The sequence below is a fragment of the Nelumbo lutea genome, chromosome 6 (genome assembly GCF_056320005.1).
Source record: "Nelumbo lutea isolate HS-2025 chromosome 6, American lotus-T2T, whole genome shotgun sequence".
Taxonomy (NCBI): Eukaryota; Viridiplantae; Streptophyta; class Magnoliopsida; order Proteales; family Nelumbonaceae; genus Nelumbo; species Nelumbo lutea.
Genome location: NC_142689.1, coordinates 66,468,144 through 66,491,643, shown reverse-complemented (window position 1 = coordinate 66,491,643; position 23,500 = coordinate 66,468,144). Strand labels below are relative to the sequence as shown.

The following is a 23,500-nucleotide window of genomic DNA, read 5'->3' as shown; positions in this document are numbered from 1 at the left end:
TACTAAATATTCTAACAACTGTCAAAAGTTGTTTTTGATCTTTTTCAATTATAGGTTGGGTGTATTTTAAGGGATTAGTAAAGGTGTACATGCTTTGCACGTGGTATTTTTAGATGATGATAATTATAGTAATAATATATCCAAAATTTTTTATAAACTTTATTTATTTTTGTTTGTTTTTTTTTATTATTAACTACATGCAGATTACAAAATTCAAATCTAGTTAAATAAACACATCATCCAAATATGTGATAATCAGATCAAGTTGTGAAGTTTCAAGTATCATTGACAGGCCATTCTACTTAACTAAAAAATGGGTATTTTAGTCAATGTTTTAAAAATTGGACCAAACCATACAATCAAACCATTTGGCCTAGGAACCAATCAGGTCACTAGTTTCATTTTGGTCCAAACTATCATTTTACAAAAAAAAAAAATGTTGAAATGGTTAGAGAACCACTAACTTGGATGGTTTAACCGTTAAAATGTTCACCCAATTAACGGTTCTCAAGTTGCCTTCAAACTAATTCCAAATTATTTATTTATTTTAAAATAAAAGGTAGAAAGTAAAAATTTGAAAAAAGAAACTTTCATATGTCATAATCTTGTTCAATTATTCCCAATTGCCAAAATTAGTTAGGTTTTTTAGTTTTTCCATTTTAATATTAAATTTTCTTATTTATATGATTCTTTGTAAGCTGTAACAACAAAAAAAGTTGCAACTCTAATGAAGAAGTCGAAAAATTAATGCAAGAGATGAGATATTAAACATTTATTTTATATTAAAAACTAAGATGCACCAATGAACCAAGCAATCTGGGATTTGAAAGAGATGAGAGAGATGTAAGAAAAGCGAAAACAATGCTATAGTGGTGGTAATGATGAATATGGAGATAGCCATCGCCGATGGTTCCTTCTTCTTATGTCTTTCTTTTTTGCAAAATTTATGTATTTTTATAATTTATTTATGACATTAAAGCTTAACACATTTAACCCAAAAGTTAAACTATTTATTATTAATTTTTATATTTCATTTTTTGTTAGTTCTAAATTATATATTTCATTTTCTTTATTAATAAAAATAATTTTTGTTTATTACACTTATTTTATAATTTGATTAATAAAAATATCATAAATGTGTGTTTTTTTACATTTTTTGTAAATTTTTATATTTATTTATATTTTAAAAATTTTATTATCTAAGTATAACTTCATAGGCTGATCAAATTGAACCAGATAGTTGAATTGTTTAGCCACCAATTGGATAAATAATGGTTTTTTTTAGTCATTTTTAAATATATGGGTTTATATTGTTAAAAAATATTAACATAGATATAATCAGTATCATTTTAGTGAGAAAATTTTGAAAATATAGGATTTAATAAGAGAAAATGAGATTTAATACCTTAAGTATAAGACTTAATGAGAGGAGATTAAATAAGATAGAAAGTAATAATTGAAATTACATTTTCATCCCTTACAATTAAAGATTGATTAAATACACAAATATGACCATCATATATAGTAATCATTAAAGGTGGCACTAAAACTATAATAAAGTAAATTTTATATCATTTTTCAAATAAAAAAATAAAGGATAACTTTAGTCCAAAAAAAGTTTCACACTGCATTCACACTTTTAGATATAGTATAGATAGATGCTAAAAAATTTTTCAAGTACTCATTTAATGTGCTAACAATATTGTGCTTATATGATCCATACTACAATGAGCACTCAATTTTTAACCCCAAAAAAGAGATAAATCCTTAAAACAAGAAATGGCAAATGCAACCTAAATAAATTCTATGACTAGAATAAAAAAAAACACTATTCAAAACGCTTAAAGAAGTTACAGTGGTGCAGATGCCATTCTTCTCGATTACAAATGAAACCTGATTTAGTCCTGCAAATAAAAAAAAAAAAGAAAAAAGAAAAAAGAAAAAAAAAATCTTCGAGACTTGCCACATGGATAATGAGTCCAAATAAAATACGTAGAGTAAGGACGAGGTGTGAACTCGACTTATTTGTTTGCTAACTACAATTGTCAGACTTACTGAAGCTTCCTGGGAGGACGCTTCCCTAGTCGTTTCCTCCTTCAATCCATACACTATCTGTCGAAGGCTCACAAATACTGATGCAATCCAAACTGAACCAAAACTTAGATTGGGCCACCTAAATTCTTATAACATTTGTTTGGGCTGAGAATCTCAACGATCAAAATTCAAAACCCTAGTTGAGCAATCTGATAATGCTTATGGCTTGGGCCACTCGAATTTCCATTGTCGGTATGTATACGACACTACGACTGCATGGAGTCATTAATATCTTAGCAGCACCCATAATTTAATTTGTTAAATTCAATTTCAGTTAATTGGTGATAAAAGCTTTGTTTTAACCCACAACCTTCCAATAGCACAGAAATAGAATGATACAACGTGTTGCGCATAAGTTGTTAGGTAAGATTATGAATAAATTTTTATTCTTTAATAAGCTCTTTCATGTGATAGTTTATTTAACTTGAAGAATGAATACGTTCACTTATGATGTAGTACGATCCGAGCACTCTTAGTTGACAGCTGATTGGCTCCTTGTTGGCAATGAACGACACCTAAGATGATGAAAGGAAGGATTCTCAAGGATTTACCCGGTGGGAATACTCTGATGCTTAAGTTAATATTGTATACGGAAAGTAAAGAGAAAACGAAGGCTAAGAGTGGAGGTCGCACTTTATCACTATGTTCGAGCAATTAGAGGTTCTTTTCTTAGAAGAAATTTCTCCTCTACCCTGAGGGCTTTTATAGGGGCGCTTTTGTGAGATTGGGCATAACCGCCACTAGGCCCCTGCCACAGCCGTTACCTGCCAGGGCTGCGCAGGTGGCTGTTGTGACGTACTCCTTGCCCGAGTAGATGACACATCTCCAAACTAACAGGCATGCCTCCATCTGTTGAGAGACGTGGGTGCAGACTGTCGAAAGGACAGGGACTGTGCCGTCAGTAAGGGACGCGGCTCGTGTGGCCCATTTGCGAGCTACTTTGCAGCGAGCTCAGAATACTTTAGGAGTGCTCTTAGTAGAATTGGTCCTCGGGATGACTTGTCTGCTTGGGAGCTCAGGCGAACTGGTTTTCTTAGCTTGCGAGCTAAAGTTGCCTCGGAATATCCCTTTAGAGGTAGCTCGGGGAACCCGGAGCTCGTGTCGTGGTGAGCTTCTCCTTTTGCGCGCTATGATGTAGTGAGCTGCTTTGTAAGCCCATTACTTAGTTGTACTGGACCACAATGCTGAGATGTCGCTTACCTCGAGTCAGTGTCCATGTGTCGCCGTTTCATAGGTCGGGTCAAATCATCCTTCATCAATTGCCCCCACTCCTCAAGCTAAGAGTATCGCCTTAGCGTGGGGAGTTTATGAAGTGCGATGGATGGATTTGACCGGAATTCAAACTTGATTGACTATTTCCATTAAATGCATTTGCGGGAATCAAGAGATCTTCTAACTTCCCTGACTTTTCAGATTCCGAAAACGTGTTGAGGTGGCCTTTAATTCCAAATGTCGTGCGGCTGCGACTACCTTAATCATGGAAGATGTGCCGCCAATCGCCTTCAGTTTTCAGAAGGCGTGCGGTCAGGGCGCCCGCGGATCGTTGGATCTGCTTTGATCTGGGCCGTTGGTTTGAAAGAATGGGGGCTATAAATAGGGGGCCCCCTCGGGCCCTATCTCCTTCCATGCCATCTTGCTGTCTTTGGACTTTGAGGTCACGTACTTCGCCTAGTCTACTCGAGTTCCTTAGTCTGCTTCGTTTTGTCTACTCTGGTGAGTCCCAATCGTCGCCAGCCATGTCTGGGTACCCACGCCATACCTATCACAGGGGGGATAGTTAGGATGATGATGCTCCCTCGAGCTCGGGAGGAGTCGGGGAGCAAATCCCGGAGGCTCAGGAGGCCTCCGGCAACATGGAGTCAACTTCTAGGGGGTGGGTGCCTAATACCTTTGGTCCTTCCTTAATGATAGCAGAGAAACTCAGGTCTCTGATCTACTACTTTCGCCTCCCTAGGGACCTGGTTTACAACCTCCCTACTAGCAACTTTCCTTGGGAGCATGGTCCCAATGATATAGTAATCTTTCAAGAACAGCTCGAGGCTGGCTTGCGTCTCCCCCTGCACCCCTTAATAGTGGAGGTGCTAAATCACTTCAACATCACTATTGACCAGCTTCATCCCAACGCCGTTCGAAACATGGTTGGGACTATATCCATGTGTCACAAGTACTGCCTCCCTTTGGACCTTGACATTTTTGTCTCTATCCTTTGTATAAAGAACGCTGCTCCTGTGGTTCCTCCAGAGAGGCGTTTTTATTACCTCTCTCCCCGTCGCAGCTATAAGCTCTTGTACAAGCTGCCAAATAAGATTCTCGCCTAGAAGCGGGACTACTTTGTGGTCCGTGACCCAGAGGGGTGGCCCTTTCCCAATGCTTGGAGGGGTGTCATCTAGGACCCCGGGGCCAAGATGGACCCTGAGATTCGGAAAATGATGTTGTCCTGGGCGTCGGTAGGCTTCCTTTGCTCGAACTACTTGGCCGAGGAGAAGCTCGTGCAGGCAGGCTTGAGCCCGGGTAGGTCGGCCTTTTAGGTCGCGTAGTGTCTTATGACTTGTGTAATGTATTTTGTCTCTTGTTGGACTAATATCTTGTGGTCTTTTGGCAGCCATCATGTCTAGTGCCGATTCACGCCGCCTTCTCTCGGGCAGCCAGAGACGCCAGGTGAAGAGGATGCTCCCCGACTGGACCCCTCCTTTGGGAAGCACTGAGTTTGGGTCTGCCGAGCTGGTCCTGCCCTCTCCTCCGCCCGAGGTTCCGATACCCCCTCCTGAGGGGACTAGTGGAATTAACCCTGGGGGAAATGAGTTCCCTTAGCCAGGGGAGGTCCCCTTTAACCCCCTTTAGCCCCGTTCTTACCCTCGGTTCTCAGTGGGAAACTGGGAAGGGGTAAATGATTATCTGGTAGCTCGTTGGAGGAGTCGGAAGGCAATCAATAATGATGAGATCGCTTAGTGGGGAAACATAGAGCCCGGGGATCTCTCCGCATTGGCCTTTGCCCATTGCATGGTGGTAAGTGACATTTTTCCCTCTCTCTCTTGTTTTGCCCTTTTCTGCTATCTTCTTATCTTCTTTTTCGTCGATATGTAAATTCCGCCATCCATGCCATGACTCTCCAGACGAGCATCCATCGTGTCGATGCCCTCAACCAGCGGGCTGCCAACTAGAAGCTCCAGGTTGAGCTCGATCGGATCCGGGGCGAGCTTCATCACACCCGCAAGGAGAGTGAGTCTCAGGAGCTGCTCATCCACGACCAGGAGGCTCTAATAGCTTGGCTTACTGAAGAGAGTGCACGTTATAGGGAGGAATCGTCGAGGATGGTGGGGGAGAGGGAGCTCCTCAAGCAGCAGGTGCGGGATTTGGAGTCCACTCTTCTGAATCAGACTGAAAACTATGATCAGATGGTGGAGGCTGAGTGAGAGAAAGCGGTGTGGGATTTCAAAGACTCCCAGGAATTTCATGACCTCCAGGCGGAGTATGGTTCGGGTTCGTACCGCTCAGGGTTTAAGCTCTACCGGTGGCTAGTTCGGAAGAAGTTCTCCGGGCTCAACCTCGACGGCATTACTATGAAAGGTCTGTCCCCTAAGACAGTAGACCAAGCGGATGAAGAGGAGCTTGACTCCCCAGAGGATGAGGAGGCGGATCCTTGAGGTGGCATTTCTTTGGGCTTCTGTGGCTTCCGGGTGCCATAAACCCAGTCTTTCACAAGTTTTCGGTTGGGCGGTTGTGCTCTATAATGATCAAACCTTTCTCGAGCTATTTAGCTCAGTTACTGCACTTGTTATTTTCCTTTTCTGCTCTTGCTTCCTTTTTTTTTTTCTTTTGACAATGAAAGTTTCTTCCTTCTTGAGTATGATGAACTCCCTTTATTCTTGTTAAAGCGATCTCATCATTTGAGATATTAAAGTTACATACCCGAAGTAGGGCTCTTCGGTAGGCGTTATCCCAATTTATCACGTTTAAGGCCTCTGTGGTATACCGCGAAGTGATTACTACGCATGTCCAAGCTAAGCATTGGTTGGTTATTCCTCAGTCTGACCAACGTATCGAGACAAGCTATGCTTCGCAAGGTTTGAACCCGAGCTGCTTACGCCTTTGATATTTCATACCTTGCCTTCGCCACTGAAGTGGTTGTCTTTCTTCACGCCGATGTCTTTGTTAGCTCGGTGTTTTGGCCCTTGGGCTAAAGGAGTGGCTCATGGCCCACTCGCAGAGTTTGCCCATGCCATAGGGGCGGTTGGGTCCTGTTGTGTCGAGGTCATATTAGCTCGGTATTCTGGCCCTTAGGCTTAGGGAGGGACCCGTAGTCCGCTCCTAGATTTTTCCCAGGCCGAAGTGGCAACTGGGGTCTTCTTGTGCCGAGGTCATGTTAGCTCGGTATTCTGGCCGTTAGGCTTTAGGAGTGGCTTGTGGCCTACTCGATTCTTACAGATAATATTGCCTCAAGTTGACAATATTCCATGCTCGAGGTACCTGTTTCCCTTCGAAGGTCTCAAGTCCGTATGTTCATTCCCCGAGCACTCGTTTCACTTGGTAAGGACCTTCCTAGTTGGACTCGAGCTTGCTAGCGCCGGGCTCAGGCACCATAACTTTAGGAAGGGCCAGGTCGCCAACGCGGAGGTTTCGATTCTTGACCCTGGCATTGTAGTACCAAGCTACTCTTTGCTGGTGCGGTCCTAATGTATGCGAGGCCCTTTACTTTGTCAAGTAGGTCGAGGTTGGTACATAGCTCATCTTCGTTTATTTGATCACTGTATACTTCTAGACCCAATGTAGGTACTTCAATCTCTGCGGGGATCACTACTTCGGTGTCGTAGGTGAGATTGAAGGATGTTTCTCCCGTGGCGGTCTTCTCCGTGGTCCGGTAGGCCCATAGGACACTGGGTAGTTCATCTGCCTACAATCCTTTAGCTCGGTTCAGCCATGCCTTTAGTCCGTGGAAGATGGCTCTGTTCATGACTTCTGCCTAACCGTTTGCTTAAGGGTGCGTGACTGAAGTGAAGTTCTGTTGGATCCCCATGTTTCAACACCAGTCTTGAAATTTGATGTCCTCGAACTGTTTGCCATTATCGGAAATCAATACCCAAGGTAATTCAAAGCGGCATACGATGTTCTTCTAAAAGAAGTTTTGGACATTTCAGACTATTATCATTATGAGGGGTTCAACTTCTACCCACTTGATAAAATAGTCCACTGCTACCACTAAGAACTTCCTTCCACCCATTGCTGGCGGGAATGGGCTGAGTAGAGCGATGCCCCATTATGCAAAGGGCTACAGACTGGTGAGATATTTGAGGTCGACAACGGGTCGGTGGTGAATATTGGCATGTCTTTGGCATTTGTCACATTTTCTAACGAGTTCAATGGCGTCTGCCTTCATTGTTGGCCAATAATACCCTTGTCGAAGCGCTTTCTAGGCAAGGGCCCTGCCCCCCAAGTGTCCGCCGCACAGACCCTCATGAGTGTCGCGGAGTACGAGCTCAGCTTCAGTAGGTCACAAGCAACGCAGGTAGGGGAGCATGTAGGATCTCCTGTATAGTCGTTCGTCTACCATGACGTATTTAGCTGCCTGGCACTGCACACTTCTGGCCGCATTGCGATATGCAGGGAGGGTTCCGTGTAATAAGAAGCTCATGAGTGGGTCAATCCATCTCGGCTCTACTTGGACGACGGGAGCGACCTCCTCTGCTCCCCCCCCCCTCCGAGAATGCTAGGCTGAGACATGTCCTCCATGTACACGGTTCTCATGGTGACATCACTAGTACTGGCTAACTTGGACAGGGCATCTGCCTCAGCGTTCTCCGACCTAGGGATATGCCTGATGAAGTGTGATTGGATGTTTAGCAAGGCCTCTCTGACTTTGGCTAAGTAGGCGACCATGGTCAGTTCGCGAGCTTTATATTCGTCCATGACCTGGTTGACCACGAGCTGGAAGTCGCTGCAAATAACAATGTGCTTGGCTTTTACTTCTCTGGCTAAGGCTAGTCCGACTATCAACACCTTGTATTCTGCTTCATTGTTAGATGCCTTGAACTCGAAGCGCAGCGCGTACTCCAGTTTCATGCCGTTTGGGCCGTGCAAAACTATTCCGTCACCGCTGCCATGTTGGTTCGTGGAGCCATCTACGTGAAGGATCCAGGGCTCCTCATCCTAGCTCGTGGTTAGCCGAGCTAGGAAAGGTGCCACACTGGCTGCTACTTCACGAGGTTCGGACTCGATCGACCCGAGAGCTTCGGGCCCACCTGAGGTGGGAGCCTCACGCTCAACCGGCCTGGGAACTTCGGAGCTGAATGTGCATTCGTCTATAAAATCTGCTAAGGCTTGGGCCTTAATGGCGGTTTGCGGCTTGTACTGAAAGTCGTACTCGCTGAGCTCAATGGCCCACTTCGTCAATTGACCGAAGACCTCGGGCTTAAGCAATACTTGCCTTAGAGGTTTGTCGGTAAGGATGATAACAATATGAGCTTGGAAGTACGGGCGGAGCTTCTGAGCTGCAATTATCAATGCGTATGCTAGCTTTTCCACATTCGGGTATCTCGTTTCTGCTCCCTACAATATTTTACTACATAATAGATGGGTCGTTGGACCCGATCTACTTCCTTTATTAGCACCGAACCGACAACCTCGTCGCTTGCCGAGAGGTAGAGTTCTAAAATATCGCCCTTATCGGGCCAGGTTAATGCCGGTACACTAGTAAGGTATTCCTTGAGCTTGTCGAATGCGAGCTGGCAATCTTGGGTCCATTCAAACCCTTTGCTCTTTATTGCCTTAAATAACGGCAGACAATGGTCCACCGATTTGGACGTGAAACGGCTTAGTGTAGCTATGCGGCCGTTCAACCTCTGAACCTCCTTCAGCTTCTGAGGTGGTCTCATGTCTAAGATGGCCTTAACCTTGTCCGGGTTGGCTTTAATGCCGCATCGATTAACGATGTATCCGAGGAACTTACCCGAGGTTACACCGAACACACACTTGTTTGGATTCAATCTCATATTAAACTTACGCAAAATTTCAAAAAACAAAATGCAAGTCTTGTATTAATTCATGTGGGAATTGAGTTTTGATGACAATGTCATCTACATAACATTCTACTTTTTTGCTGATTAATGGCGCAAACAACTTATTTACAAGCCTTTGAAAGGTTGCCCCTGCGTTTTTCAACCCAAAGGGCATAACCTTGTAACAGTATAGGCCGAACTCCGTGGCGAAGACAGTCTTTTCTTCATCTGCCGGGTCCATCTTGATATGGTTATAGCCCGAATAGGTGTCCAAGAAACTTAGCAACTTATGCCTTGAGGTCGCGTCCACCAAATGGTCGATTCGGGGGAGCGGGAAGCAGTCTTTCGGGCACGCCCGGTTCAGGTCAGTGTAGTCGACGCACATGCGCCACTTGCCGTTGGCTTTCTTTACCAGGATGGGGTTGGCTACCCAGCTCGGGTATTGGACTTCTCTTATGAAGTCCACTGCGAAGAGCTTCTCGACTTCCTCGTCAATCGCTTTCCACCGTTCTGGGGCTAGGCTGCATTTCTTCTGTCTAATGGGCCTAATTATAGGATCAGTGTTCAGCTTATGAGTTATGAGTTTGGGGTCTATACAGGGCATTTCTGCCATGGACCATGTAAAAATATCTAAATTTTGAAGTAAAAAACTTACCAGTTTGGATCGTAGGGGCTCATGGACGGAAGCGCCGATCTGAAGCGTTTGAGCTGGGTCTGCTGTCGAGGTCAGGACCGCGGTTGTTTCTTCCGTGGGTGCGACCCATTCTTCGCCTTGCTCCGTGGGTCGTTCTAGTTCAAGGTCATCGGCCACCTTGGTTTTCCCCTTTAGGGCAGCAACGTAGCACTTGCGGGACTCAAGCTGGTCACCCCGTGCTACCCCCACACCGAAGTCTGTTGGGAACTTCATAGCCAAGTGGTAAGTGGAGACCACCGCCCGTAGGACATGGGTGATCGGTCGACCTACTATGACATTGTAGGGAGAGGGGGTCGCTACCACCAGGAAGTTATGTTCGAATCTGACCACACAAGGCCATGTGCCAATCTCTATAGGTACTGTTATTTTCCTAAGGGGCCGAACTTCTTCTCCGCTAAAGCTTACCAACGGTGTGCCTACGGGCTTCAAGTTGCTTCTCTGCAATTGGAACTGGTCAAACGCAGCTTTGAAGAGTATGTTGGTTGAGCTGCCTAAGTCGACGAATATGCACCTAACCTCGAAGTCATTGATTCTTAGCATTATTACAAGCGCGTCGTCGTGGGGGTAATGGAATCCTCGCGCATCATCTTCTGTGAAGAAAATTGGCTCTTCCGTTCTCGACTGCTTTGGGGGGTTCTGCTCCTCCCAGGTGACCTCACGAACCAACGTCCGAGCTGCCGCCGAAGTGCAACCCACAACGATTGAACCTTCCACTATCATGTGGATGGTCCCCCGAACTGGCCTCTCCTCTGGAGGCTGCCTCTGCGGTTGTTCGGCCGGCTTGCTGTTGGACTCGGGAGTATCTTTATTGTGCTCCCCTTGCCGACCTATTCTATTATTATTATTATTATTATTATTATTATTATTATTATTATTATTATTATTATTATTATTATTTTTTGTACAAAGTGTCACAGATATCCACGACAAATGTGCTCCTCTATCTCGTCGCAGAGGTTTTTACAACTCTCGGTACTATGACCGTGGTCTTTGTGAAAACTACAATATAGACTTATTTATTTCATTGGGATTCCCTCTCATATGGGGTGGCCACTTCACGTTCGGGGCATCCTTGATCGCCATCAGGATTTCGGCCCACTTTGCGTTCAGTGGGGTGTAATCAGCTCGGTCCAGTGCGGGAGCTCGAAACAATTGACCCGGCTTTGCACCCTGAGCTGTTTCCTTTTTTCTTCGGGTGTCCTCTTGATTGGAAGGCTCTCCTTCTCTCTTTCTTTTTTTGGGTGCACCCTCGCCTTTCTGGTTGATCTCCTCTTTAGTGGCTATGAACTTATCTGCAAGTTTTAGAAACTCGGTTATGGTCGCGGGTTGGTTGACGACCATGTGCCACTTGAACTCTTTGTGCTTCACACCCTTCTTGGCTGTTGCAAGGCGTACATTGGGGTCCAGGCATGGTATCTACTTACAAGCGTCATTGAACCGCTTGATATAGCTTCAGATGGACTCTCTCTCTCTTTGTGCTACGTTGAAGATGCTTTCTTCAGTTCGCGAGCACCGTTTGCTGGTGACAAAGTGGGACGTGAAGGCTTGCGCGAACTGCGCCCAACTTCTTATCGACCCGGGTGCCAAGTTCTGGTACCACGTGCGAGCTGCTCCCCTGAAAGTAGTGGAGAAGGCCACGCACATGCACGATTCACTGGCTCGCGCCAGGTGCATCTGTGACTGAAAGGCGTCTACATGATCATTTGGGTCGAACGGCCCGTCATACTGGTCAAGAGGGGGGAGCTTGAAATCCTTGGGCATTGGGACTACCAAGAGTTCAAAAGACAGGGAGACGGAACCGAGAGGAGGGGAGCCTTGGCTTCGACCGAGCCTACCTCTTCTTTGCCCATGAGCTCGGGCAAATCATGAGTAACAAATCGGTGAGCTCAGCGGTGGCGTCTCTGCTTCTTGATGGGCTCGGCGTTCGTGCTGCTCACCTCCGTGCTGTCCAGAATGGTTTGCGCTGGGAGTAGCCTGGCCTGCTGGTGATGGCTACGAACAGAAGGGGCCTGCTTGGAGTCTATTGCCAGGATCTCAAACCGGTTTTCAAGGATCGGGGTTCCAAAATTCATATGCTGAGGCGACGTAGACTTGCCGAGCCAGGGTCCTCCAGACTTGTCCGCCCGCGACGAGATCAGGGTAGCCGGTCCCTCCTGCCTGCCATGGGGGGAGGCCTGGTTTTTTGGGAGATTTTGGGGGGCCTCTCCTCGGCCGGAGTGCTGGCTCAGACGGTGAGATTTGGCTTGCTGCGAGGCTAGGCGCTAAGGCGGGAGCTGAGGCTGCTGAAGTTGAGGTTGGGGCAGCTGGGGGAACTGCTACTGATACTAGTACTGGGAGACCTGGTGCAGTACGTGTTGTTGATAGAGCTGGAGTTGTTGGAACTGTTGCATTTGATCCTGCATGGCCCTCATGCACTGCATCAGGTCCTCTAGTTGGTTTGGGCTGGCCACTAGGATATGACCAAAGGTTCAGTGAATGTCGTTCCGACTGTAGCAGGGAGTGGGGCAATGACGGGTGCCATTGTGGGGGGCACGTTCAAGCTGGGGAATCCATCCACTGAGAGGGGGACGGTGAACTGTCTGATACAAACAATAGGAAGTTGGGGTTGTTCCCTGGAGTTATCCATTTCCGTGCTTTGTCCGACGTTGCTAGAGGAAGCCATGAGTGTTGGATTGTTTCAAGGAAGAAGAAGGGACTGAAAGAGTTAAGAGAGAAAGGCCTTTTGAGGCATTTCCCACAGACGGCGCCAAATGATGTAGCGTGATCCGGGCACTCCTAGTTGACTGCTGACTAGCTCCTTGTTGCCAATGAACGACACCTGAGACGATGAAAGGAAGGATTCCCGGGGATTTACCCAGTGGGAATACTCCGATTCTTAACTTAGTATTGTATACGGAAAGTAAAGAGAAAACGAAGGCTAAGAGTGGAGGTCACGCTTTATCACTATGTTCGAGCGATTAGAGGTTCTTTTCTTAGAAGAAATTTCTCCTCTACCTTGAGGGCTTTTATAGGGACGCTTTTGTGAGATCGGGCATAACCGCCATTGGGCCCCTACCATAGCCGTTACCTGCCAGAGCTACGCAGGTGGCTGTTGTGACGTACTCCTTGCCCGAGTAGGTGACACGTCTCCAAAGTGACAGGCACGCCTCCGCCTGCTGAGAGACGTGGGTGCAGACTGTCGAAAGGACAGGGACTGCGCCGCCAGTAAGGGACGCAACGCAGTCTGATTGGCACTGCCTGTTGGATAGAAGCTTCCTGAGGAATGCTCATACGGCCCATTCGCGAGCTACTTTGCAACGAGTTTGGAATACTTCAGGAGTGCTCTTAGTAGAATTGGTCCTTGGGATGACTTGTCTGCTTGGGAGCTCGGGCGAGCTGGTTTTCTTAGCTTGCAAGCTAAAGTTGCCTCGGAATATCCCTTTAGAGGTAGCTCAGGGAACCCGGAGCTCATGTCATGGTGAGCTCCTCCTTTTGCGCGCTATGATGTAGCGAGCTGCTTTATGGGCCCGTTACTTAGTTGTACTGGACCACAATGTTGAGCTGTTGCTTACCTTGAGTCAGTGTCCACGTGTCGCCGTTTCATAGGTCGGGTCAAATCATCCTTCATCAACTTATATCTTGTGTTTAAGTTTAATTAATTATAATAGCAGGATGAGTATCAAATAGTGATGTTAATTGGATTGGATTTGTTCCAATTCGACCCAGTCTAATGTGAGTCCATTATAAATGGACCAGGTCTAATCCAATCCAATGAATATTTTGGACAATTTTGGATCGGTCCAATTCAATATTTGGATTGTTCAATATGTTCAAATTTGTTTTCATTTAGATTGGTTTCAATTCAAACTTGGACCATTGACACCTATATTTTTATCTTATATCAACGGACTAGATATTGGCTTAATCCAACCCAATCCAATATAAATTTATTATGGACGTACTAGGTTTAGTCCAATTTAATAAATATTTTGGATTGGATTGGCCCAATCCAAATATGTCTTGTCGGTCCGTCCAAATTGATTTCGGACTGGATGGGGTGCAATCCAAAATAGATCCATTGACACCCTTCGTATCAAGCACTAAACCACTTGGTCAAACAAACCGTTCAACTAGAGATGTAAATCGGGCTAGGTGCGGGCCGTGCCAGGTCCAACACGATGGTCCAGGTCTTGCTGGGCCTGGGGTTCTAGGTCAACGGGTCGACATTATTGGGTTTTTTTACAGAAATACCCCCAATAGCTATAAACAACTATATAGGAGGTATTTATGTATTTTGATTTTGGGGAGAGAAAGAATGAGACAAATGCTCCCCAACAGTTATATAATAGTTAGTTTAGGGGCATTTTGGGTAAAGCGATAAATAACTTTGTAATAACTAAAATACCCCTTCAACAATTAAAAATGACTTGTTTTTAGGGTATTTTGGGTAATTGAATTATTTTCAATTCCTATAAATAGCCTTATCCTCCACCATTCTCATCACACCAATTCAACAATTCTCTTAATCTCTTCTCTAGTTCTCGTACTCTCTCAAGTCTCAATCTTTCTCATACATTCTCTGATTCTCCAATTCTCAATTTTATTAAAGTTTTAACAAGAATAAAACTTGCTCAACAACTCAAGTATCTCAAGTTAGCAATTTAGGAGGCTTGTCCTTAGAGTTGAAAGGCTTCAATCATTGAAATCAATTTGGGATTCTGAATCGAAAATCCAGATAAGTGCAATTAAATTAATTTTTTTTTTAAATAAAAAAAATTGTTAGCTCCTCCCGAAACCAATTCCCCAACATGTTCAATGTTAACGATATTCAATCGTAGCATGGTAGTTTTAGCACCGATATAGATGCTCTTGATATTGATAGAACTTCCACCCCTAGTACTAATATTGGGAGAAAAAAAAATCCCAATTTGGAAAATATTTAAAGTAGAAGAGGTTTAGGGAAATGGAAAAATAGTTGTTTGCTAAAAATGTAGGAAATACTTTAGCTATTGTAGCAAGGGTGGTACTAGACATTTGGGCAAACATTTGCTCACCCATGAGAAATAAGAAGAAGAAGAAGAAGAAGAATGGAGAGAAACAACACAAATACAAATTGGGTGAGAGGGGTTAGTATTTTTAAATATTCTCAAGAAAAAATGAGGCAAGAATTAGCAAAATACATTGTATATGATGAACAACAATTTTTGTTAGATGAAGATACTAAGCTTGAAAAATGGTTACATAATTCTGTAAACCCACAATGTAAAAAAGTTTCTAGGAATACTATTATATCATATGCTTTAAAATTTTTTTATTCATATAAATAAAATTTAATTTATATGTTGTCAAATCTTAATTCTAAAGTTGCAATTACATATGATATTTGGAATTCTAAATTTAACATAAGTTATATTTGTGTTACCAGTCATTTTATTGACGAAAATTAGCTTTTAAGTAAAAGAGTTTTAAGTTTTACTAGGCTTGAATGGCCGCATACTGGCCCAGTTATTGTTGCAAGTATTTTAAATACTTTACATGCTTATGGAATTGATAACAAATTATTTTCTATTAGTTTTGATAATGCTAGTAATAATGATTTAGTAATAAATATTTTAAAATCTCAATTAAATCATGTTTAAATGGTAAATTATTTTCTATCAAATGTGCATATCACATCTTAAATTTATGTATTCAAGATGCTTTAAATGTTATTTCTACTCATATTTATAAAATTAAAAATTGTAGTATATATATTATAAGTTCTAGAGCAAGAAAACAATAATTTAAATATTTATGTCAAAATTAGGGTTAAAAATATAAACATTCTATATTAGATGTTAAACATAGGTGGAATTCTTCCTATGGTGTGTCAAAAAGTTGTATTTCTCACAAACAAGTTCTTAGTGATTTTTATAATTCAACTAATGAATTATCAAGTATTTATTATCCAACTAGTTGTAATTTAGCTTACCAATTTATGTTGATTAGTGATTGTTTTGTAAAATATAAAAAGAATCCACAATTTAAAAGTAGTGTTGAAATAATAGAAAATAAATTTAAAAAATATTGGGAGAATATTTCTCCTCTTTATTGTTTAGTTACAATATTAGATCCTAGGATTAGGAAATATGCTGTAGATATGTTACTTGAAACATATTGTGAAAATATGAATATTGAAAGTAGAAATAAAAAATAAGAAATTAATAGTTTATTATTTTAAATGTATAGTTTATATGAATTTGAAGTAATAGGGAATAATAAAAATTGTACAACTTGTACAGCTGCATCTTCCGCTTTTGAACTTAAATCCACTAGTGGAAGAAAAAACTTTTTTATTTAATAAGAAGTAGAAATCCACTATCTTGACAACAAATTCATGTACTGAACTTAATTTTTATTTACAAGCAAACTTTTCTACTTTAGGTGATTCTTCCTTAACCTCGAAAGGAACAAATAATTTTGATACTTTAGCCTGGTGGAGTGAATATACAAAAATTATCCAATTCTTTCCTCCATGGCACATGATCTACTAACACCTTTAGTGTCTACAATTCTATTGGAGTCAATGCAAGAATTAGGGTGTTAGATGACAAGAGAAGCTGTATGAATGATAAAAGTCTAGAGATGTGCATATGCTTTAAAGGTTGGATGGATGTTGAAGATAGATTACAAGATAAAGAAGGGCATGACACCACACATGATGTTTCACTTGAAATGATCAAAGTCAAGAACAATAGGAGAAAATGGTGAAGTCAATATTTTTTGTATATTCAATAGTTGTATAGCAATTTTTTCAAATTATTGCAAATTTTGTTTTAATTTTATTTAAATTATTTGATATTTTTTAATAACATAATTTTTTATTTTCAATTTGTAACTATATTGTATTTTTTATATTTTATTAATCTATTCCATTTTCCAATTTTCATATTTCATTCATCCAACCATTGTGTGCTTTGTATCATTCAAATTTAAATGAAATAGAATTCCTATTTTTTCTTCCAATTTATTATTCACTTTGAGTCTTTGTATTTTGACTTTTTATTTGGTTAAGTATTTTTTTTTCATTTCTTTGTTAGATTTCTTCTTTTTTTTTTTCAAATAGTTCCCAAAGGACAAAGGAAAGTTAAATATTTTAGTTTTACTTAGCAAAGAAATAAAAAAAATATAAAATATAAAAAAAAAGTCAGGCCCGGTTCGGTTCACACCTGAGGCCCGACCTATGACCTAGCCCGACATGGCCCAAGCCCACAACACAACACAAACCCGCATGGGCTTGGGCTGTGGGTTATGCCGGGCCGACCCCCAAAATTATCCCTCGGGAGAGTTGCATAGCCCAGAATGGCCCATGAGTCAACACAGCACAGTTTGCACTTTGCACGAACCATAAATGGCCCGACAGCCCGTTTCACACCTCTACATTCAACCTAAAATATTAAACTGTTAGGTGAGGTCCCTGAATATGTTTTTATTTTTTAACAACCCCCTTCTCTGAAAGCCTTGGCTTGAAGCGTGGATAAGCACATGCCCATCTATACCTTTCTTAAATTAAATTAATTATAAGAGGAGCGATGAGGATTTAACACTAAATCAATCACTTGATTTCTTGAATCTCCAAAGTCTAAAGTGAAACAATCCCCATGTCAAATCTCACATCAGATTTATTATTTGATAAAAAGGGAGGCACAACACACAACACTATGGCATATTAACAATATTATCACTAACAGAGTACCAAATCCAAATACCCAACACTGTGACATATCCAAGTACCAAAAAACTTACATGCATCCAACAACTTGTTAAATTAGCAACATTATTTGATAACTGAAGACGATGGGTAGGCAGAATCAGAAGTGCTCAACCAGTGGAGCCACGCTTCACTGCCTTGACACACTTGGTGTGCACCTCATACCCACACTCGATGCACTGGTAAGCCCAGCCCGACCCCTGCTCGTCACATTCGCAACATATAAAGGGTCCTCCCCCACTGCCCTCAGACACCAAGGTCAGCTCATGGCGGTGTCCGGCGTGGTGCTCCCTCACAGGGAGGCCCTTGGCTTCCTCATCCCTCTGTTTCTCAAGGATCTCCAGTTGGGCCTTGGTGAAGGGATAGGCCTTCTCCTGGTATAGGTTTATCAGGTTTCTCCCATGTTTGGTGAGTGTCTTACCGTCGGGACCCAGGATCACCAGACAAGGTATCCCCTGCACGTCGAAGTACCTGGTGAGGTTCTTGATTGTTGGGTCTCCAAACGGCAAAGCTAGCCACGGCATGGTCCCGAAGTAGGAGTCGAACGCAGCTCGGTCACGATCGCTCGACACAAACACTATCTCGAAGCCCTCCTCCTTGCTGTCTGCAGCTCTCTTCTTTTCCACTATCACTTGCTTTATCTTATGGTAGATGGAGATCAAATTGGGCGTGAACCTGAGACAAGGGAGACACCACTGAGCTGAGAAGTAGAGTCCAATGGTTCTCCCTACCAAGGACTCAACCTCAACCTGTTTGAGTATGGACTGGCTCAACAAGAAGCTTCTGTTGTGGTTTATCAGTAACTTGGTTATCGTCTGATTCTCGTGCTTCTCCTTCTCTTCCTTCTCCAGCTCCTCCAATCTCTGTTTAGTGAACGGAAAAGCTCGGACCCCATACCGGTAAATGAGCTCAACACCTTCACGTAATGCTGATTCGTCTTCGTTATCGTCAGGTTGGAGAATAATTAAGCATGGAATTCCTTCAACTTGGAACCTTCGGTTCAGAGCTTTCTTCGATTCCAGGTCAGAGAAGGGAATGGCGAGCCATGGCATGCACGCACGATAACTGGCAAAGGCATCGGAGTCTTCGTCCGATGACACGAAGACGACTTCGAAACCGCAGCCTCGATCTTTTAGTTGTTCGTATACACCCGCTAGAACAGGCGTGAAATTTCGACATGGTTGGTACCAGTTGGCCGAGAAGTAGATGCCGACGACCTTGCCTTCGAGGTCCGATACTTTAACCTGCGATGAGACGACGAGAAAGATCATCAATTTATTCAAGAGCTGGGAACCAAACCGTTGTAAACAAAATAAGGTTGAAGTATATCGGCATGGTATCGTGTATCGTATCAATAACTTGATTGGATATCAATACTTCAATAATAATTAAATATAAAGTTGAAATGAATATGTAAACATAAATACGTACATTAATAAATGCAAACTTATAATGAAGAAATACGTTCACAATTAACAATATTCGGAATTTAAAAGGGATTTGACATATTTCAGGAGTAGAGGGGACTGAGACCTAATGCAACCTTTGAACCGTATTAGGGTTAGAACTGTTAATGGGCCGGACTTCAGGCCTGATTTTACACTATATCGGATTCGGGCTTCGGGTCGGACCTATTCAAATTTTGGTAAAATTCAAATCCAAACCCAGCCCATGAATACGTCTTTAAACTTTGTTTAAAATATATACATATTATATAATAATTTTATTAATAATGCACCAAACAATGTTTGAACTTCCAAGTTTCAACCTACTTAAAATTTATTACAAGACACATTTATTGTTATTGAATAAATGAATTTAATAGATCAACGGTAGGTCCATCTTTCTATTTTATATAGTTCTTATCATGAAAACCATTTATAATATATAAAATAAATGACTTTTTAATTTTTTATTTTTTCTAAAATTTAAGAAAAAAACTCATTTTTGGCATAAATTATTGTTAGATCAATGAATTTATAGTTCTTTCCTACAATGACAAATCATTATGTAGTTCTTTCCTACAATGAAAATCACTTAAAATATATAAAAAATGATTTATAAAATTGTAAAAATTCGGAATAATCAGCATTTCTGACCAGTGCCATCATCAGTAGTGGTGCTGTCACTGGCGGGTTGTACCATTTTCTACCAATCCAACAAATTAAATTACCAGCAAACAAAATGAAAATTAACCATTTTGGGATCTGATTACAGTTTCTAATTAACCTCATAAGACCGTGCGACACTGTACTCACATCCACTTGCAACCGTGTATTAAGAATATCTCCATATATACATATATGTTTTTATTGAGATATTCCCAATAACAGTCTTGTGAGGATACAAAAGAAATATATGTTGAGGTGTAAAACCTTATATTTTGTATCATTTTGTATGTATTTACGTATATGTGTTATATTTGTACTCTTTAAAAACTTAGCCCAAAAGAAATAAACAAATAAGTACAAAACAGGAAACTACTTTTTGAATTCGGGACAGCAAATGACTAATCTAGTTGGCAAGAGCTTTGAATTAGTGACTTGTATGTCCTCAATTCAAAACCCGTTTTCCACCTTTTTAACTCGTTGATCTAGCACCAGCTGGATTATTGTTGCGGGTGGGGGAGGCCGATCGAGGCTTCCTCCACATGCTGAAACAATAGCGCCTGAGTGTCTTATCAGAGGTTTAGAGCTAGCTGGCATCTCTATAATGAGTCATCGATCAAATAATATATTCAATTCGATTACAGGCATTAATTAGATCTCTATCATGGACAATGGCTCCAGATCTAGTAGGCTGCTGGAATACTGCTTGCTAGTTCAAATAGGTAATTAGAGCCTCCATTAATATTGATTAAGAGATCACTATGTTATCTTATCAGAAGATTCATGGCACTGGTTACGTAAAAAATGGTCGATAACCAAAGTATAACCAGAAGTGAGAGGTGCATATGTTAATCCTTATAGCTTAATTGCTCTCTCTTAACCAGATAAAGCTTAAAAGCTTTATCATCATTTGATAAAAAAAGCAAGGTTACAAGAGCAATAATCAGTTACAGCAACTCCCAATCCAACGATGATCCTGGAGGAATAAAGACTACAGCTTCCGAAAACTAAAGAATAACAGTACTATGCGATATGATTTCTCTACGCGCTCATAAATTGATCGCGTCGGATCTCAGCTTTTGTGTTTATTTCCATGGTTTTGAACCCGAAAAGGAAAAAACAACACAAAATATCATAGCTTATATATGTTTTGTTGATCTGTGAACTCTAACAGAACTCAGAGCTAGAGTTTGGTGAAGATGAACTTATATATTCTCGATCTATTGTATGTACACAGTATGTACAGAGAAGATTTCTGTGCAGAGAGAGAGAGAGAGAGAGAGACCTGGTTTCCGGTTGAAGAAAGCAGAAAATCACGGTCTTTGGAGGCCAGGAGGGACAAAAATCTAGAGCAGAAAATCACGGCATCTTCTTCCTTCAACCCTTTCTTGTTTTTCTCCAGATTCAGTACTTCTTGCTTCATCTCCTCTTCCTTCCTGATTTCTCTCTCTGTCTCTCTCTAAAGCATTTGTTTTTACATCCTTGATCCTTGCAGGTTTTTATAATTTATATTATACTCCTTATCAAGTATTCCTACATTTGCATACATACAATCTCCATACTCACATTCCCCAGCAGTCAGCACGGAAGAGATTAATTCACCCATCTAACCATCCAATGTACCACGTGTTTTATTTTCCAAATTTTGTTGTATGAGGACACACCAGATCATTCTTTTATAAGGTGTGAAATTGCAAGAGAATTTCCCATGTTAACAGAGATTAGGGTAGCGTTTGGTTTCGTTGCCTTTTATTTGAAAATTGGCACTAGTTCAGATGCTGTTTGATCAATTATTTATTAAATAAATTCTCTCTCTATATATTTGGTCCCATTTGCTTTTCCGTAAGTTATTTACCGAGGTAAATGCAAATATTTGGATAAGTTTTTCTTGAAAAACAATTACCCAAATAAATGTATTTATCTATATTCTTTTATTTCTTATATAAATAAAATAATGATCATTTTAGTCATAAAAATCCATTATTAAAAGGACACTTTTATCTTATCAAGTATTGACAGCTTTCCTCCTGGGAAAGTTATTTACCCACCTAGAAGATGGGCATCAATACCCAAGTTAATACTCAAGAAAATAAACTTCTCCTCATTCCCACATAAATTAAAAAAAATATATGAAATTCTTGATTAATGGAAATCAAATTCATTCCCATTGACCAATTTTCCCCCTCCCAAAATCCGAAAAAAAAAACGCCCCCTTGTGTAAAATTCATATGTTATAAAAAACTTTATTTTAATATATATTTTTTTTCAATAAATAGGTTTTTTGAAATAAATAACAATAGAACCAAACAGCCTCTAGATAAGGGGAAATGGATATATCTCGACTGTATAAGAACACCGTAGAACTGCAACAATGCTCGAGAGAAATCCGATTTCCATGCAGAAAGGGCGGGGGGGACACGTATAAAGGCGTCACGTGCGATCTGATGTCCCTTTGAGGTTGTTGGGTTGAGCTGCCTCAACTCAATTATTCCTAATCCTCTGGGGCCCACCACCAACCCAGTACTCACACCTGGATACCACGTTAGCCTATCAGATCTTCCCTTCCTTTAATAGCGTGGACACGTGTCTAACCAAGACCGTGCCAAGTGGGGAAAAAGCCAAACCGGTGACGCACTTGATAACGTCTCTGGACTCACACTCTCTCAACGTCGGGTGACCGGCGACCCAACCAAGGAAGCAAGCAGTTCAGGATCTTCCCACGTGGCTATTATCGTATCAGATTCCGACACGGGTGTCGGTTGGAGCCTGAACGAAGTTGTGTAAAGTACTAAAGCAGCTTCTTTGGTAACAAAACGTCCCTTTCTGAACTCCATCTCCATGAAATGGAAACAGCCAGAATTGGTATTGGGTTTGTGGATCGTGGTGACAAACTCTTGATGGGTGGGTGGTCCTGGTCCTGGTCCATTTTAATTCTTCCGGTAGGCTGGGCCCAGAAATGTTTCCCTTCTTTGTGTATAGAGAAAACTGGAAAGCTTCTCAGCCTCTCTATACGTATTTAGAAAGCTTTGGTATCATGCTGAACCACCACATTGAATGGTCCCGTCCCTTGGGCTTGATTACGTGTCTCGCTCTTAAGTTTTTCTAGAATGGAGAAATCTCGTAAAAATGCTATCCAGTTGAAGTGGTGGTGCTGATGAGTAAAGTGTGTAATCACCCTACGGGCCTGCCTATTTAAGACCTATTCGGGGTTGGCTTTATAAATATTCAATTAAGGTCTGTTGGTTTCTTTTTAACTCTTATATTTTAAGAGATAAAGGTTATTCGTTTCTTCTTATTGCTTATCTCTTAAAGTGTAATCATACAATTTCTTATTTTTCAATAAAAAACTCTCATATATCAAGTCAAAATGGATATTTGATAATTTTTTATATTCATTCAAAATTCCGAGAAAGAAAAGTTCACTAATACCAATACACATTTTAATGTAATTATTGCACTTTTAGATATCAGACTTTAAAATAAATGAATAGACCCTTAATTTGTAGTAATTAAGTTTGAGCTTTGCAATAATCAGCTCAAGTGGCTTGTGATCCTAATTGAGCTTGTAATAAAATACTATTTTTTTTAATATATTTGTATTTATTATATAAATATGTATTAATTTTTTATTTATAATATAAATAAATACATTTGTAATTGAACATTTGAATATCATAATATATTTTTATGGGAAAATTCCCAATTAGTACCTTGTACTTTGGGCCTGTCACTTTGGTCTCTGAACTTTAAAATGTGACAATTCAGTACCCAAACTTTTAAAACGTGATAGTCTAGTGCCTATCGTTAACTAGCTGTTAATTAGTCGTTAAGTGGCATTTGAAAAAGACACAAATGCCCTTTGAGTGTCGTCTAATTTCTTTAT

The 23,500-nt window shown here is 41.2% G+C and overlaps 1 protein-coding gene across 1 annotated transcript; it reads right to left on the bottom strand.

The window, feature by feature from the left end:
• Window positions 1-17,400: 17,400 nt before the first annotated feature.
• On the bottom strand, window positions 17,401-21,267 carry LOC148849348 (putative nucleoredoxin 2). The gene is made up of 2 exons (XM_088951692.1): window positions 20,903-21,267; window positions 17,401-18,753 (listed from the first exon to the last, which is right to left on the bottom strand). The coding sequence occupies exons 1-2, from the start codon at window positions 21,038-21,040 to the stop codon at window positions 17,620-17,622; spliced, it is 1,272 nt and encodes a 423-aa protein (XP_088807818.1). The 5' UTR covers window positions 21,041-21,267; the 3' UTR covers window positions 17,401-17,619.
• Between the last annotated feature and the right edge of the window lie 2,233 nt (window positions 21,268-23,500).